Raw genomic sequence first — 19,095 nt, forward strand, 5'->3', positions numbered from 1 at the left:
TTATGCTAACATTATTCTCTATGTGTGCAGACTATATGATGAATAATTTTAATTTTTTAAATTAAATGTAAGAAAGATTAACATTAGAAATATGATGAATTGATGATATATGCATGGTATACTAAAATACTTATATGCTAATCGAAACATTTTGAGATTCCAAAAAAAAAAAAAAATCTGAGATAAAATACCAAAAATAACATTGCATAGATGCTGCCAATTGCATTGCCATGCATGCGGTGATTCCTATTATTATTGATTTGCAGATATTAACCATCTTATTCTAGCCTGCAAATACCATGATCATTATTTTCAATATATTCTTATTCTTTAATTATTATTTATGAATTTTATTTGAAAATAGTTTCAATATATAATATTAATTTAATTATCTCTACATATGTGTATATATATATAGTTTGCAAAATCTCCTAGATCATGCACACTTTTCTCTCCTTCAAAATTGTACGTTCTATATTTAAAAATGAATGTTAAAAGGGGTAATATTGACATTCACATTCCTATTAAAATAGAAAATACAAGTAGTACCATTGCAACCTCCAAAGAAACCACAAATAGTATGAAAGTTAAGGGAATTATTTGGGTTAAGAATGTTTGTAAGTTTTATGTAGACGACATTAATAGAATAATCTTCCCATTTGTTTTCAAAAAAAAAAAAAAAAAAAAAAAAAAATCTTCCCATTTAAAGTAGGATTAGCAGTTGTTATGGTTTCATTACTAATCTTAATTCCAGCTCCTTATCATTTTTTTGGTGGCAACAATCTCATTTGGGCTATTCTTACTACTGCTGTCATGTTCGAATACACTGTTGGTATGTACTCGTACTCCTTTACTTCTTCGGTTCACTATTCATTAGTAAGAGTTTACGGTCATCATTGATAAGCTTTGTTAATCGTATAATATTATTGTTTGGTACCAAAATCGCTACTTATAGTAGTGGTTTTTTTCTCCGAAAAACAATTACATACTCTGTATAGTATAGTTTGGTACCAAAATTGCTACCTCTACATAGTTATTAACCCGTATTATTACGAGATTGGAATTTAATTTTATGTAATTAATCCAGGCATGACATTTAGTAAGGGGTTCAACCGTGCAATAGGAAGCTCATTCGCTGGAATCTTGGGCATTGCCATTGCTCAAGTTGCATTAAGTACAGGAACAATTGCTGCACCTATAATAATTGGTGTTAGTATATTTTTCATTGGTACGTACTTTAAGTTAAACTATAAAGTCTAAAACTACTGAAACGTTACAAATAATGTTGCACTAACACAATACATGTGTGTTGATGTACATGTAGGTATAATAACATCATTCATGAAGATATGGCCATCACTAGTACAATATGAATACGCGTTTAGGGTTACCCTATTTACTTTCTGTTTGATTGTAGTTTCTGGCTACCGGATGGGACACTCTATCACGGTGGCTGTGGACCGCCTATACTCGATCGGTGGCGATTGGAGGGATCATAGCTGTTTTAGTGAATGTGCTTGTCTTCCCTATATGGGCAGGGGAGGAATTGCACAAGGAATTGGTTAATTGTTTTAATATGGTGGCTGATTCACTTGAAGGTAAGGGCTCCATCATACATATACTCTCTTTGTACGACTGTTCATCAGAATTGATTTTTCACTTTAAAGCTATACTATATATTAAAAGGCGTTCATAAAGAACTTAAGATGCCACGTAATGCTCTTCTCATTTAATCTGATTTTCAGTCCATGTCTAAAAATATGGTTCTTACAAAATTTGAACCCACGACCTCAAGTTTAAATTCCAACGTGGTAAGCTGTTACCATATTACATGTCATTCAATAAAAATCAATATTAATAAAGATTTTAGGCATGGAAATAATGCAACAATCCGGGGGATTGCCTGGGCCTAACATTAGTTTGTTGTTTAAAAGTAAGCCATAATATCACTCAAATTGCAAAACTAAATAAACGTTTGGTGTGTTTAAAATCTTATTGTTATCCAAGTATAATGCAGTAACACTGTCACTAACGTGCTCTTGTTTATACCTTTTTCGTCAGAATGCGTGATAAATTATACAGAGTTTGATGATCCAAAAGACATAAACTCTTCGAGGATTGTTTTTGATGATCAGTTTTCCAATGAACCTGCTTATAAAAGATGTAGAAACAATCTAGTTGCCTCTGTCAAGTTGCAAACTTTGGTAACTTCTCTTGTTAATATAATTTGATTAAGCGTTTTGTAATTCGTGTTTTTATTTATTTATTTATTTATTTATTATTATATACAAAAAAATCGATCAACGATCAAATATAAATTTCAATTTGAATTCATTTACAGTCAAGTTCAGCAAAATGGGAACCACCTCATGGTAGATTCAAGCAATTTTCCTATCCATGGTATCAGTATGTCAAAATCGGTACCATTTTAAGGGAATGTGCTTATGAAATTATGGCCCTCTATGGTGTCCTCCATTCTGAATCACAGGTACTTCAACCTTTCTATTTTTATTTTGTCTTTAATAAAAATTACAAATGCACAATAAGTATACCCTTGTTAAAAAACAAAACATTTGTGGTCTTTTCATAAAAAAGTTGCTTTATTTTGACTTTTACACTATTCGTTTACAACTACTCTATATTACGGAGTAGTTTTTGATAAAATTTTAATCATATGTAAAGTAAATATTATTATGCAAAATGTTACCGAATTTAATTAACTATTAAGAAACATGAGTGATTAAAGTTGTATATTCGTAAACTTAAATATTAAATTGTTTGTAGTTTCTATAAAACAATTGAATCCAAAATTGATTTACATTGACAATGTCAATATACATAATTTTACAGGCGCCCTACAATCTTCGAGTATTGTTCAAGCAAGAGATGCAAGACTTAACCGACCTAGCCACAAAATTATTGAGGGGTTTGGGGCAGGACATTAACAACATGAAGAGAAATCTACAAACAAGCACAACACTTCTTAAGGGGTTACATGGCTCAAAAAATGGTGAATGTGTTCTTGCAACATATGTTAAAGAGAAAATACTTTAAATATCTGTATGCTGTAAATACTATCGAGTATCTCTTGTAATCCAAATCTTACTTCTATATGAATGAGTAAGTCGTAAGTTTTGTGACTTGCATTGACTATAAACACATTAACACGGACCATGTTGAGCATTGACCAGACCTCGTCTAGCTCATCCCTCAATCCCACCAATTGAATTTGTCAAACCCGTTCAAACCCAACCCAACCCAACCCAACCCAACCCAACCCACCTTCATCTTCAGACATATAAATCCCCCATTTTCCCACTTCTTCCGCCATATCCAATTCTCCCCCATTTTCTCTCTCCTCCAAAAATGGGTAACTGCAATGGCTTACCCTCCACTCTCTCTCAACTCCGCTCTTACGACAACCGCCCCGACCCTCCCCTTACTCCGCCACCCCCTCAACAACCTCACGACCACCCTGACCCTCCGCTGCAACAACCGTCGCAGCAGCCGCAACAAAATCAAAATCAAAACCAACAGCAAAATCATTCTCACAGTAGTACTTCCAATATCGGGCGAGTCCTCGGCCGACCAATGGAAGACGTCCGCGCCAGCTACATTTTGGGCCGCGAATTAGGGCGCGGACAATTCGGGGTCACCTACTTAGTCACCCACAAAGAATCCAAACTCCAATTCGCTTGTAAATCAATTTCAACTCGGAAGCTACTCAACCAAGACGATGTTGATGATGTTCGCCGTGAAGTTCAGATTATGCACCATCTTACTGGTCACAGGAACATTGTTGAGCTTAAAGGTGCATATGAAGATAAACACTCTGTCAATTTGGTAATGGAATTGTGTGCCGGCGGCGAGCTCTTTGATCGGATTATTGCGAAAGGGCATTATTCGGAGCGCGAGGCGGCGAGGTTGTTTCGGCAGATTGTTACTGTTGTGTATAATTGTCATTCTATGGGGGTTATGCATAGAGATCTTAAACCTGAGAATTTCTTGTTTTTAAGCTCTCTTGAAGATTCGCCACTGAAAGCAACTGATTTTGGTCTTTCTGTTTTCTTCAAACCAGGTATGAGTTTTCGGTTGTTTTAATTGTTGATTTTTGTAGGTTTGTGTAAGAGATGGTAAATGACTAAATGATGTTATAATTATGTATTGTTGATTGTTAGGTTATTGCAAGATTGTAAATGATGATGGTAGTATTGATAGTGCCAGAATTAATTCTAATTATAGATTTTAATCATCGTATTAAATTAATCGGTATACAATAAAAAGCGGATTATTACTCGGTATACAATAGTTGCGGAAGCAATTTACTGCTAAGTATACAGTGTAATGGGCGTGGAAGCATAATCATTACTGAGTACTCCGTATAATGGATTTTGGTATTAGGGAATGTTGATAGGATATTATGTCATACGGAGTAATCCATTTATTTTTCAACTCTAATTTAATGTTAAACCAACTAAAAAAATGCGATTGCACATGTAAAGTTGGGTACTTGGTGAGAAAGGTATTAATGATTGAGATCATTATGTTCTTTGGGGTTTTATGGACTAATTATTTGGATTTGACAATTAGCTGCCAACAAGTATATTGTAATGTTTGTAGATAGGTGTTTCTATTTGAAACCAGAGATCATACCGGCCCTGTATAGCTTTATACCATACCATATTGTACCTTAGCTTCATTATTTTGCTCCTTGTTACGGAGTATATGTTTTTAAAAATACCCACCTAACAATTTCCTTTTTATTTGTCAATTGATTATACAACTGTTATCAAACTCATCAGCTTTATATCCCCTCCTATCTACCCCCCTTTCTCCAATTTCTGTTTGCGTGAGTCAGTGCCACCTATCTTGATATGCACTGAAAGCATGTTCGTAGATCAACTCTTATGAAATGGTTTCAACTTTCAAATTTTGAGATTGTAGTGTTCAAGGCTTGTTGAAAAGCGTGTACGTAGTAATTAAGTTTATTTGGAGTCTTAAGTACTACGACTCCCAAGTCACTGGAAAATTACCACTGAGTACTCCCATTATGATTATAAACAATTCTTAGTCATGCTTCCCTGATTTCCCCAGCTAGAGCAAGCCATCCTCATTTGTTTCCCACTAGTGACCATTCTTTGAGTGGGAGAATTCTTTCTGTTTGACTTGTGCATAAACCTACTGAATGACTTGTAGAAAAACTGAAAGAATTAACAGCACATATTTTTTTCATAGGAAAATACAGAGGAAGATTAGGTCCATTTTCTCTCAAGAAATCTTTTGTAGGAGTATATTATAAACTGTTTTGTTTGGACTTTCTGTAAATCCAAGTTCAGGCATTCAGGCCAAATTTAATCACTTTTGGATTTTGTCTTAAATTCATTGGAAGTTGTATAAAATCTTAAATAACTCAATTCATGTAATTGCATTCTAATTTGGATCTTAACCGCTTTTTTAGGACTCATTATTTGCACAAATTAAGCTTTTGTCTGTATAACCAAGTCATATAAACCCATATAAAGTTCTACGTCTGAGATATTACTTAGTGCATGAGTCTTGTGCTATGCTATCTAAATATAGTAATACAAAAATATATAATTATAGTTACAAATTTGGCTTATTAACTTTTGACTATCCAAATACCCAGTGTCCTAATTAAAAGTCTATTTTTGAATGTTTTTTTTTAAAAAAAGTCTGTTTTTGAATCTTTTTAAATTCCACTATCTATTAAGATTTCAGTTTGGTTAATTTGTCTTTGAACATCATCTAAAAATTTTCTATTCATATTTTGAATCCATTATGAAGGCAATTCCTGTCTTATCAAATCACCTAAAACCATAGTAAGCTTCTGTGTTTTATTTTTCCAATCCAATCCTCTTATCACAAATTTTTCATCTGGAATAGTAATTCATTTTTATCCACCAAATAAAGCATATAAAAAAATCACTCCATTTTTATGTATAGTCTTTGTTTCATATTGATGTTAAACTATAATTTTGGCACACTTCACAAATTTCACTTTGACCATCGTGTGTAATTTATATCTAAATCAATAGTGTAGTGATGTGCAATCTTACTAGATTCGCTTCAACTTGTATTTTCAAGATAATAATTGTTTATAATTTGTACAGACTACAGATACAGAATTAGGCTGGGTAGACATAATAATGATCAAAGTTTTACATTAACAAGCGTGAAAAAGTAAAATGTTAACATTAATATGAAATGGTGGTAGTATCTATCATTTTTTTTTTCTTGAAAAAATAACTAAATTTTAAACATCTGAAAGTACCTCTATTTCAGACGTAAATTAGCAACTATAATAGTCAAGCTTCTGGAAAATTTCCATCCTTCTCATATGCAGCACTTGCTAAAATGGTTTCAGTGATAGTAATCGCAGTCTTCTAGATTATGATTTCGTGCTCCCTAATTTTGCGCAGCTATTCTACTAGCCCATCAGCATGCAAATTGATACTTGGTATGGGATGACTTTGTGGACTAGTTGAACAGATCTAGGTAGTGAAATATGCTTCCATTTCTGTTTTAAGTGCCTCTTATGTTCCACATTTAGGTGAAATCAGTTTATAACAGAAAGAACACTCTTTATTAGAGTATTTGAGAGGATTTATCTTCTTAAGATTGTCTTGGTTGGAATCCTATTTTGTAGAGCTTGGCAACAAAGATTAAATTAGGCACTCACCACATATGATGAAAATTCTCAACTAGTCTTAAAAAGGCAACCAAGCTGATTGTTGCAAAGGCAACTTACAGAGCCTATTTATTTTTCTTCCTTCCTGAAATCAAAACTGTCTTCTAAGAAAAAAGGTGCTTAATTTAGGAAATTTCCCAGCTGTGGATGCAATAAATCTTTTTTCATCTTTTGGGCATTTTTCTTTAGTGAAGGTTTTAGAACCAAAATTTGAGTATTTGACCCACCCAATAGCTTCTTATTACTCGCGGTGCTTGGAGTAAAGAAAAAGTATCATACAGAAACCTCCCTTCCAATTCCTTGTCAAGCCGAATTTTGTCCTTGTTATCATTGTTAGAACATCGGTTTGAAACTTTTAGTAATCAAGGAAGCAGTGTTTTCATTGATGCCTATGGACTACCTTGAATGGATTAAAGTTTTCCATAATTTATTAACAAAGCCACTTCCAACAAGTATTTCCCCTGATAGAGCTGAGATTTTTTTCTTGTGAAAATCTGTTGTTTAGTTGCTAAGAAATCTGTATGGTTATTAGAAAATTGAGGTCAGTCGGTCACTAACAGCAACATCAAGAAGTACTGATTCAGAGAATGCAGACATAAGAAAGATGATAAAAATTCAAGGAAAACCAAACTACCAAAGGTGATTAGGATGGAAGGGGTGATAAGGGACATGAAACAATTGCGTCTTCAGGATCATATTGCATTGGATAAGGATGAGTGGAGACTGAAGAGAAAAAATTTATCTAAGAAACTCGCAGGGATGACATGTTGGTCCATGTAGGTGAACCATAGTAAATGGGTAGAATTTTAAAGTGGGAGTACTTTATTTTGTCCCAACAGCAAATTAGTCTCAAGGATAAGACTGAGTTTCCGGTGTTTTGTAAAAAACTACTACCTCATTTGCTATAAGGAACTATTTTTATGTTTTGTGTACTAAAAGCAAATTAGGTATCACTGATTATGGAGTTCATAATCCCTTCGCTTATTGACAGATGTTTGGCAATGGTTCTTTGTGAATTTCCAATCAAGTTAATAGTATTACATTGACACTCAATGCATTAGAAACTTGGGGAATCAACAACCACTTCAATGTAATAAAAGGAATAGTTGATGCTTCTTTTGGGAGATTGGATAGATCTTGTACAGTTGTCCTATTGTCTCTGAAGAAATTGAAATCCGTGAAGTTATTCTTCTTTCCTCTTCTAAAATGGGTCTTTCTAGCCTGATTATTAACTTCTTTTGGAGGATTATAAGAATCTACAGGAAAGAGCCATGGGCTCCTAGCACTTCCTCAAAAATACTCACATCACTACATTTGGCCGATAATATCTCTAAAATATGTATTGATTACTTTTGATAAGTAATTTTAGTAGATTCATATATTGAAGAACTCCATTTGTTCTTTTATGTCCTATCCAATTACTATAGATATGCAATTTTAGAAAATGTTGAAGAATGTAAGTGAGTGTAAGATAGAGTAGGATTAAGTAAGAGAGAGAATGTAAAAAGATGTGTTTGTGTAAGAAAAAGGTGAATAAAGTATGAGAAAGTGTATGAAAAGGTGTATTTATTGTAGAGTTGAAGGGGCAAGATGGTAAAAAGGGTATTCCATAGTTGAATAAAGCAAAACAAGTAAATCAAAGAAGAACGACTGAAAACAAAACATGAGTTGAACAAAAAGAATGGAAGAAATACTTTTAAATTATTAATCTATAAGAAAATTTTATGATATGTAACGAGATAACCTAGGCTCTCTCCATCCCTACTTATCTTAGTTGAACTTAACTTATTTTTATTGAAAACTTGCTGAACCTTTTTTTTTTTTGTTTTTTTTTGAAATGCCAAGGAGCCTTTAAAGCCAAAATTCAATCTCAAAAAGAAAAAGTGACAACTTGTATAAAGCACGGGGAATAATTTTTAGTGCCAATATGTTGTCGCAATATTAGCATTAAATACATTTTTGTCCTGGCTCTGTCTCTCTGGTTAGGTTTTACACTTTCCTTTGTATGTGTCTGAGTTATTTTTACACTTCTATTTTGGCAAATCTCCACTCTTATCTCAAAACATCTCTCTTTCCCCTACCAAAAAGCTAGGGCCACACACTATCTCACATTCAATAAAAATTATCATCTATTACATCTACCTTTTTAATAAAATAATACTTATATTTATCTTTCCACATCAATTGATAACCATTAAACAATTGTTCACCTGAAACTATGAGCCATGTTAAGTGTCAAAACTGATGTGGGAAGGAGGGACTAATTGCCAACATCAATCCAACAACATTCAACCGAACCGCTTTGGTTTTATGCTAGCTAACATATACCTAATAAAAAATTCCAGGTAATATTACTTTAAATTTTTCATAAATCATCACCATTGAGCAATTTTATTCTACATGAGACACAGTTGTTTATGGAGGAAGTTTATTATCTGTCCCTAGTTGAAGTTTATGAACAGTTTTGTACTTGTGGATGCAGGAAATGTTTTCAAAGACCTCGTTGGGAGTGCATATTATGTAGCTCCTGAGGTTTTACGTCGTAGTTATGGTGCTGAAGCTGATGTTTGGAGTGCTGGAGTGATATTATACATCCTCCTAAGTGGAGTTCCACCATTTTGGGGAGGTATTCTTTTTCTACTTCATTAAGATATCATATAAAATGGAAATTTTTTGAATTCTCTTGCCTTGTTGTTCATTTAAACATAGTTTTTCATTTCTGAGTGATGGAAACTTTTTATGTTGTTCTCTCAATTGTTCCATTATTACTTTTTATATATAAGCCTTACAAAGATTAATTGGCCAATAGATGCCTTTATATATATAATTTCATTCTTGTTTGGATAGATACCAACTTGAACTTGTTTTATAAGGGCTATATAGTTTACCATATCTTCTGCTTATTGATGCACAACAACAATACTGACTTTTTTCCCCCCTTTTCCATGTAAGAGAATGAGCAGGGTATCTTTGATGCTATTTTACGGGGCATTCTTGATTTCACATCTGATCCATGGCCTTCAATATCCAGTAGTGCCAAAGATCTTGTGAAGAAGATGTTGCGTCAGGATCCTAAGGAAAGGCTTTCTGCTCTTGATGCTTTAAGTAAGTTTTATGCAAGATTTATAGTCTAAAACAAGGATTTTAAGACAAAAGCATGACTATATGAAAGTGGTAAATGACTTACCATTTTCATCAATATGAATCACTTCATATATCGGAGTACTATAGTTAAATGAAATTTCGCCATCCCATAATCAAGAATAACATCAAAAACTGTTTAATTTCGCTAAAAATGATGTAATGTCATAAAATAATTGTTATTTGATGTTCATTAGTGTGGTCATCTTGCTGATAGGCTTACAGCTTACTTCATCCTTTTTAGATAGATTAGTTATTTTAATTATAATGATCCCAAACTCTGGATGATTGAACAATTATTTACTTAACTTCATACTAGGATGTCAATAGTCCCAACTTTAGGAGAGGGTGGGTTCTAATGACTGAAGTTATTATGTTCTACAAGTTTCTTTCCTTTTTTTTTTTTATTTTTATTTTTTATTTATTTTTTTATTTATTGGTTTTATAAAAAAAAAAAAGAAATTTCTACTTTTACTGCTGGTATTATTTAGTAACCTTGGGATCATGTGACTTCCCAATGCAAATTAATTCATCCTTTTGCTGTTGAGAAAATAACTTTTCAGTTACAAACCATGCAAAGTCTTCAAGAAAAATTGCTAACTTAGAATTCTTTGGGAAAATATTACACCGGTACCATCAAAGTTAGAAGGTTGATCCCCCCACCCCCCCCCCCCCCTCCCCCGGCACACGCAAACTCCTACAGTTTTGATTATATAGATCCAATTTTTTTTTGTAAATATGCCTTAATGCCCTTCTATAATTGAACTTGACCACGTATTTCTGAATGAACCGCAGACCATCCATGGATGAGAGAAGATGGAGAAGCTCCTGACAAGCCAATTGATATTGCTGTTTTAACCAGAATGAAGCAATTCAGAGCAATGAACAAACTGAAAAAAGTAGCATTAAGGGTGAGATTTGAAGGCTCAGTTATTCTCTCCTGAATTCCATTTCTATTTTCTGGCTTATTATTTAGGAAGCTTCATATGCCTGCTCTCCTTCCTTTCTAGGTAATTGCTGAGAACCTTTCTGAAGAAGAAATAATGGGTTTGAAAGAAATGTTTAGATCTATGGATACAGACAACAGCGGAACTATTACCTATGAAGAGTTAAAGGCTGGTCTTCCAAAGCTGGGAACCAAACTTTCAGAGTCTGAAGTCAGGCAGTTGATGGAAGCGGTATGCCCCTTGTGTTTTCATTCATTTCGTTGTTAATTGTGTCTTATACAGGGTGAATGTTCAACCTTTGGCATTATAGATTAAAAACCTTATGGCAACAGATTTAAGGCATGAAGGTATAGATTTTGAGGATCATTACATGTTCACTCTAGTCAATTAGTCAGTACTTCCTCTGTTCATATATTATTGCGGCACTTGGACTTTTTCAATTTTCATTCTTTAACTTTGACTATTTGTTTTACAATAAAAGGAAATTTCATTATGTTATATCTTGTTGAATTAGTCTCAAGGTATTTTTTTTTTTTTTAATTAATAGATAATTAAAAAACAATTGTTAGACTTGTGCAAGGGCAAATGTGAAATTACAAATGTTGCAATACTAAAGTGGGAAAGAAGTATACTTGACCTTGAGCTCCATATTATTTTGGGATTATAATAGTCACCTAACCTAAGTACCGATGGTTTGTAATTAGATTTTCTTAAATACCCAACTTATATTGATGATGGGAAAATGATAGGAATGAACCAACTATTTGAAAGACCATTCATAAATCATGTGAAATGCTACTTGAGTTCCTTTTTGTTCTCTACACTTGGACGTTGTTCTATTTTGGGAAATGATTTTCTTACACTTGCATCCTCCTCTTCTCTACTTAAGTAACCCAATTTATGAGTCACTAGTCGTAAATTAGTCCAATGTCATGTTTTTTTGCCATTTTTTTCCCCACTTTATCATTCTGTCTCTCCGCCCCTAAATTCTTGTGCAAATTGTAACTGTCAAAAATACTAAAGAACATAGATATTACCTTTTTAGTAGGTATTAGAACAATGTGACAATTATGGAGGAAGTACATATTTACTGATGTGAATTATATGGTATAATTTCATGCAATTAAAGCTGATATTATACTTGCCGATTTTATGGAAAAAAAGGAAAAGGATAATCTGTGCCTTGATTTGCTGGGTATGTTCCTTAATGCTTCACTACAATTGTCATTAGGTGTTTTGAGCTAGAGGATTGTGTGTTTGTAACTTTGTGTGCTGCCAAACTATGAAGGAAGTTCCTGTTTTCCATCTTTATATGAAGGAAGTTCCTGTCATGTTAAAGAAATTAGCTCTCATTATTAATTGAAACCTTTTCCTGTTTTCCATCTTTATATGAAGGAAGTTCCTGTTTTCCACGTATAAGTTCTTAACCTATAAGTATAAATGGGATTCAATGTGTAAACTAATTAATTTTGGAAATAACTTCATTGTAAACTTTGCTGCCATGTTTAGCTTTATCATAGCAATTCTTCTAACAAGCAGTTTCACAGATTTTGTTTTAAGATTACTAGCTCCGCAAATTGAGCATAAGATAACTTTATGTCAATGTGTTTCATCTATCACATTATCAATTGCAGGCTGATGTCGATGGTAATGGAACCATTGATTACATGGAGTTCATCACAGCCACAATGCATATGAATAGAATGGAGAAGGAGGACCATCTGTACAAGGCCTTTGAATATTTTGATGAGGACAAGAGCGGGTAACTCAGCTTGCTCATGGTTTTTAAATGTGTTGTCTACTTTTGAAATAATTTCAACAGCTTTGTATCCTGATAAATGAATACTGCCTTGCTTGTTTGTTTCACATCATTAGGTACATAACCATGGAGGAACTAGAGCAAGCCTTGAAGAAGTATAACATGGGTGATGAAAAAACAATAAAAGAGATAATTGCTGAAGTTGACACAGATAATGTATCTTCTTGTCTATGACTCCTTATGTCCCATGTAGTAGATAATCGTAACTCATAATCATGCTAGCTGCTGCCTCATTTTTTTAAGCATAGCTTTTGTTATTTTTATTGTTATGTTCTTATTCATCTCGAAGAGACTCAAATTATGCTATATGGCATTGTTATAAATTTGACTAAATTATAATTCTCCTCTCCTATGCAGGATGGTAGAATTAATTATGAGGAATTTGTAGCTATGATGAAGAAAGGCAACCCTGATTTGGGTTTAACCAGACGGAGGAGATGATTCATAGGACAGTAACTTTGTAATATGACTACTATGACTGTCGTATGAAGCTCGTCTACACCAGTTCTTGAACGATGGCAGAGATTTTGTCAATATCCAAACTTCTCCAATTATTTATGCCTTTGGAGTAGAGTGGATCTGATCCAGTGTTGTCCAATTATTATGTAAGGTCCTGTGTATATGTATTTGGTAATCCTAGAATAGTTTTTTTTTGTTTTTTTTTTTCCTTTGTCACTGTACAATTGTTAATTGTTTACGTATATGCCATTCATCTGGTGAGCTGAATACATTTTGCTGTAAATTAGTTGTGCCAGTGGTTTATACATATATATACAGGTCTGTAATTTTTCTAAAATTGAGCTACGGAGACTTGGAGCCTGTTGAGTATGGCAGGCATATGATTATTGAATGTATACTTTTGAGATATAAAGGGTATGATTTGGTCCCTAATTTGAGCTTGATTATAAAGGCAGAGATTTCATCTGTTCTTTCTTTGTGGTCGGGAATTTTATGTCACATTTCATGCATGCGGTGTTACATCGGTGATATTACCAATATATTGCTTATATAGTTCTAAGTCCTAACTATTATTAGTTCATGTCATCCAAAAAAAAAAAGAAAAAACAAATTGCTCCTGTTTCCCTTGTATGAAGTGTTATTTTGATTTATTGAACAGATTAATGTTTATGATGTGATACTTTTTATGATATGATACTTGTATATAGGGAAGATAGAAATACGAGTATACTCATATCATAAAGTTTTTTTTTTTTTTTGAAAGGATTTCATAAGGTTTTTATGTATCTTTTGTTTGGACAATATGCTTACTTTTACTCCAGAAATCTTTCTTTTGAAGACGGATGCACTGTGCTATGATGGTTATGTATTGGCTACATTTTAGATGTATTATTTTTTTGAAGAACATTTTTGATGTATTAAAAAAAAAAAAAAAAAAAAGGAAAATTGCTGACATGGAACGAAATGCCCTAGAGCTTTGGATCGGTTGCCACAACGTTCAACAAACTCATCATAATAGTTGTATTCCATTTTACATTTGTTTCTTTGTTTGCCAATCACCCTCTAAACAAACCATCGATTAACAACAATTTTCATATTTCATGCTTCCATGTTTTTGAGAAAGATTGCGAGAGATCATCTCCTTCGTCGACTATGGTAAGTTTTTTCTCATTTCTGAAACATCTTCATATTTATCAGACCTACATTTCCAACACTATATTTCATGTATGAAATCCTGATCTCCTTCGTTAAGTCACATGGAAATGATAGCTGGTTACTAATTCTTCTCCATAATCCAAAATTATAAGTCACTATGTAATTTAAATTACTCTGTGATAACTAAATGTGGACGGAGGGAGTAATTTGTGTGGGTAACTCAATGACAGATAGGTACATTTTTAATGGCAATGCAATACTGAAAACTCAGAGGAATCAAACTCTTGTATGTTTTTTTTTTTTAAAATATGCTCTACATAATGTGCTCTTCATTTGTGCAATTTTTGACACGGACTAATAAACCCTGTGTAAACTCTGCAATGTAAACTAGCAAGTTCTGAACTTTTTGTGCACTTAAGAAATCAGGAATAACTGTTGGACAGTAACATGAAGTCAAGTTTCTAAAACTGATTATTAACATTGCATCAAATGGATGTATTTCCCGTCTAAAAAGAAGCAATTATGTGGTTTTTTTGTAAGCCTGAAAAGATTGTGGAGTTATATTAAAGGGTGTGGTAAATGTTTCATGCAGAATGAAGAAGCATCACTTGGTAGTAAGAAGAGACATGTGCTTCTTTTATCATACCAAAGTCTCGGAATAGTTTATGGAGCCTTAAGTATATCTCCCTTGTATGTCTATAAAAGTGCCTTCTCTGGATCATTGCGTCAGCATCAATCCGAAGAAGTTATTTTCGGGGTTTTATCATTAATCTTTTGGAGCCTAACTCTTTTCCCTTTGCTCAAGTATGCTGTCATTATGTTGAGTGCAAATGATAATGGTGAAGGTAATTCTTTTTCTTTTTTTTTTTAAACGTCTTCGTCTCCAATAGAGTTTGAAAATATTATTTTTCTCAGGGGGAACTTTGGCTTTGTACTCGCTTCTGCGCAGACATACAAAATTCAGTTTGCTCCCAAATCATCAAGCAGCAGATGAGGAGCTTCAAGCGTACTATAGGCCTGGATATGTAACCAGACCCTCCTCTTTTAGAAGATTCCTTGAGAGACACAAAAAGTTCAGAACTTGTTTACTTCTTATTGTTTTGTTTGCGGCCTGCATGGTCATTGGTGATGGTGTAATTAATCCGGCTCTTTCAGGTAATATTGTCTCAATTATTTTGTAAGGGACTAGACATTTTCTGCTTATAATTCAGTATGTACTTAAGTTTAATTCATGCTATTTTCATGTCATTTCTCTAGCTCAGCCAATTTACTAATTGGTTTTCCACAGTTTTGTCATCATTTCAGGGGCTCAGAGCTCATAACGCGAGCCTAAATCATGGTTAGTTCATTGTCATTGTATATTTCTAGCTCTTCTTCAACCTGTATGAGGATACTCTCTCTTAGTGACAAAAATATTTTCTCAGGTGCGGTTATGACTATTGTCTGCAGTGTGCTGGTTGGCATCTTTGCTTTACAGCACTGTGGTGCCCATAAGGTCTCATTCTTGTTTGCCCCCATCGTAAGCATTTGGTTGTTGTCAATTGCTGCTCTTGGCATCTATAATATCATTAAGTGGAACCTAGGAGTCTACCAAGCTCTCTCTCCATATTACATCTACAAGTTCTTGAAATTGACTCGGAATGTTGGGTGGAGTTCTATAGGAGGGTTACTTCTGTGCATCACAGGTAAGACTGTCGTCTCCCCCTCTGTTTAATTATCTTCATCTAATACTTATACAAGGTTTGTCACCATTTACAGGTGCAGAGGCTATGTTTGTGAACCTTGGTCACTTCTCGACTGCATCAATAAGGGTTTGTCTTGTCAACATTGTATTTTTTGCCAACAGATGCATGATTTTGATGCAGCTTCCACACAGGAAATTAAAACAGTTTTTCTTGATCAAATTCTGGCTTAAATTACATGTCATGCTCAATTATACCTCAAATCATAGTCTAAAAGTTTGCTGTGCAATTTTTTTATTTAATATGTATGTAGTTACATATATTTAAGGAATTATTAAGCATAAGGTTTATTATGAAACTAACATACTGTCCTTTCCATATCTAATGAATTGTCAAATTGGATACATATTACTCCTGCTTTCACTTCAATTGATTTTATATCACCCTATTAAAATAAATTGCGAAGACTTTATGGACCTGTAAATTAATACATTTCACTATTGCAGAGTTGGCTGCTAGAGTTTTGATCAGACGGGTACTTGTGATGCAGGTTGCCTTTTCTTGTGTTGTTTACCCTTGTTTAGTTCTTCAGTACATGGGGCAAGCAGCATTTCTTTCAAAAAACTTCTCTGCAACTGCATCAAGTTTTTATAGCTCGATACCAGGTGAGTTTACAACACCACTCTCTTGAAAGCTTCATGGCATCTGTACTGCAGAAAAGCTACCAAGGTCAACTGCAAGCTTCACCCTCCTTTCACTTGAGAAGTTTTAATTACCTATATTTAGTGTACTTGTTCTGAACAACATTGTTGCTATCAAGTTCAGTATACTTGACCTCTACTTATCTAAATTCTAGAAGAAGGTTAGTAAATTGTCACCCGAAACAAGTGTCTGACAGAAATAGCCTCATGACAGTTGCATGTCCACATAGGTGTAGCCGTGTAGGTTGCACCCATTTGACTCCCTCCCCTCTGCCAAGGGTATCAAAGACACAGGATGGCAGTGGAAATGATAATTGTAAATACTTTCTTTACTATTAGGCTGCACAGTTCAAGAGTCTGTTGTCAGAACACTCAGAAGTTATTCTAGAGTCAGTCGAAAGAATTTATACTAGAGTTGATGATGTACAAAAATAAAGAGATGTGATTGAGTGTCTTGGAAAGCAGCCAAACAGAAGTTATTCTAGAGTACTAGGATAATCAATAAGAGCTCCATATATATATGTTTCCGGGGAGGAGAGATGTTATTTTATAATTTTGATATATTTGTGTTGCCTTTTTGTAGATCCCTTTTTTTGGCCAATGTTTGTACTAGCCATTCTGGCTGCTATCACAGCCAGTCAAGCTGTCATATCTGCAACATTTTCAATAGTGCAACAATGCCGAGCACTAGGGTGTTTCCCTCGCGTTAAGGTGGTACACACATCAAGATGGATTCAGGGTCAAGTTTACATCCCGGAAATAAATTGGCTACTTATGATTCTCAGTCTGGCTGTGACCATTGGATTCCAAGATACCACTCCCATAGGCAATGCATATGGTAAAATATTTTTGATAACTTGTGTTTAACCATTCATTATTATTTATGAACATAGTACTACAATCTGTACATTTTTTTTGTAGCTCGTAAAATAATTTGTATATTGGCCCCTGAATCATGGTTAGGATCTGATATTCATTTCTTTTTTTCGTTCTCCTTGTGCTGCTTTTCTTCAGGGTTAGCCTTCATGAGCGTGAACTTAGTGAATACATGGTTACTATCACTTGTAATCATTTTTGTATGGTATCAGAACATCGTGTTAGCATTACTACCCTTGTTATTCTTCACACCGATTGAACTGATCTACCTCTCCTCATCCTTTGTAAGAGTATCTAAAGGAGGGTGGACTCAACTTGTGTTCGCCGTGATCTTGATGTTTGTAATGTATATATGGCACTTTGGCAGTAGGCGCAAATACTTGCTAGAAGTACAGAACAAGGTGCCTATGAAATGGATCTTCGGATTGGGGCCTAACCTTGGTATTGTTAGGGTTCCTGGTATCACCTTCATATACACCAAATTAGTCAGTGGAGTTCCTTCCATTTTTACTGACTTTATAACCAACTTACCAGCCATTCATCAAATAGTGGTTTTTGTCTGCATCAAATCTGTTCCTGTACCTCATGTCACAGACAAAGAGCGGTATGTTGTAGGCCGAGTTGGGCCTAAATCTTATCGTATGTATCGCTGCATCATACGTTATGGCTACAAAGATGTTGCTAAATATGCTGATGACTTTGAAGACAACCTTGTCATGAGCATTGCAGAGTTCATCAGAATGGAGGCAGAAGGGTCCGAATCTTTTGATGGTATGGTTGATGGCTGGATGGCTTTGGTGAAAACATCTGATAAGTTTGGAACAAGATTAGTTGCATCAGATAGCAGTTCTGACTGTAAGGGTAGCTGCTCAAACCATAAAGAACGTATCAAAGGAGGTAAGTCGCCAACCTTGCGTAGTCTACATGACAAATATCTAGTGGAAGAGGCTCCAAAGTTTCGTCAGAGGCATACCAGGTTTCAGTTATCAGGTACCGAGAATTTAAAGGAGGAATTAAAGGAAGAACTAATACAGCTTTTGGAAGCTAAGGAGGCTGGGGTAGCATACATAGTTGGGCACTCATATATTAAGGCTCGAAAAAGTGGATCTAATCTCAAAAGATTTGTGATTAATGTTGTGTATTCATTCCTTCGAAAAAACAGTCGTTCTCCTGCTGTGATACTTCATGTTCCTCATATCAGTTTGATTGAGGTGGGTGTGGTTTATAATTTGTAAGTTATATTTCTTCATTTTGTTTGCAGATTCATTCAACTACTTGCTGCAAAATTTGGCAAATTCCCTGTTGTAATTCGTTCATTACAGAGTTTTTCGAGTATTTAGTGGATTGTGCAGACTATGCAAGGCTATTTTCTTTGAGTTTGATCTTGCTGAGCGCCTGAACTTGTAGTCTTATTGTGTGGCTCCATGTATTTGCCATCTCAAAGTGTGGCATTCAATTTCATTATGAAAGTGAAAGTATGACTTTTACACATCAAAGCATACTAGCTATTCTTTCTTTGTATGAATGCATCATGTTAATCCAAGCAAGGTAACCAAACGATTAAAGCATGCATATGGCTTTAACAGTTTTTATTTTAGTTTAAATA

General features: G+C 34.2%; 2 protein-coding genes across 2 annotated transcripts; both read left to right on the plus strand.

Moving 5' to 3' along the window:
• Nucleotides 1-3,349: 3,349 nt before the first annotated feature.
• LOC145596485 (calcium-dependent protein kinase 1-like) lies at nucleotides 3,350-13,534 on the plus strand. The gene is made up of 8 exons (XM_081652652.1): nucleotides 3,350-4,078; nucleotides 9,192-9,335; nucleotides 9,662-9,814; nucleotides 10,646-10,761; nucleotides 10,861-11,028; nucleotides 12,432-12,559; nucleotides 12,673-12,772; nucleotides 12,974-13,534. Exons 1-8 carry the CDS (start codon nucleotides 3,367-3,369, stop codon nucleotides 13,055-13,057), a joined length of 1,605 nt encoding a protein of 534 aa, XP_081508778.1. The 5' UTR covers nucleotides 3,350-3,366; the 3' UTR covers nucleotides 13,058-13,534.
• Nucleotides 13,535-14,812: 1,278 nt separating this feature from the next.
• Nucleotides 14,813-18,724, plus strand: LOC145598820 (potassium transporter 7-like). The gene is made up of 8 exons (XM_081655207.1): nucleotides 14,813-15,075; nucleotides 15,146-15,385; nucleotides 15,519-15,569; nucleotides 15,655-15,915; nucleotides 15,989-16,041; nucleotides 16,463-16,577; nucleotides 17,197-17,451; nucleotides 17,628-18,724. The coding sequence occupies exons 1-8, from the start codon at nucleotides 14,817-14,819 to the stop codon at nucleotides 18,722-18,724; spliced, it is 2,331 nt and encodes a 776-aa protein (XP_081511333.1). The 5' UTR covers nucleotides 14,813-14,816.
• Nucleotides 18,725-19,095: the final 371 nt, after the last annotated feature.

This window comes from Chenopodium album, chromosome 20, assembly GCF_948465745.1.
Source record: "Chenopodium album chromosome 20, dcCheAlbu1.1, whole genome shotgun sequence".
NCBI classification, from domain to species: domain Eukaryota; kingdom Viridiplantae; phylum Streptophyta; class Magnoliopsida; order Caryophyllales; family Amaranthaceae; genus Chenopodium; species Chenopodium album.

Excerpts from the sequence above, each read along its gene's own strand:
- LOC145598820 (XM_081655207.1), top strand. The coding sequence starts at position 14,817 with ATGCAGAATGAAGAAGCATCACTTGGTAGTAAGAAGAGACATGTGCTT. Across the intron at positions 16,042-16,462 it reads TCTCGACTGCATCAATAAGG|GTTGCCTTTTCTTGTGTTGT; the intron begins GTTTGTCTTGTC and ends CTTGTGATGCAG. Across the intron at positions 17,452-17,627 it reads TCCCATAGGCAATGCATATG|GGTTAGCCTTCATGAGCGTG; the intron begins GTAAAATATTTT and ends GCTTTTCTTCAG.
- LOC145596485 (XM_081652652.1), top strand. The coding sequence starts at position 3,367 with ATGGGTAACTGCAATGGCTTACCCTCCACTCTCTCTCAACTCCGCTCT. Across the intron at positions 4,079-9,191 it reads TTCTGTTTTCTTCAAACCAG|GAAATGTTTTCAAAGACCTC; the intron begins GTATGAGTTTTC and ends TTGTGGATGCAG. Across the intron at positions 12,773-12,973 it reads CTGAAGTTGACACAGATAAT|GATGGTAGAATTAATTATGA; the intron begins GTATCTTCTTGT and ends TCTCCTATGCAG.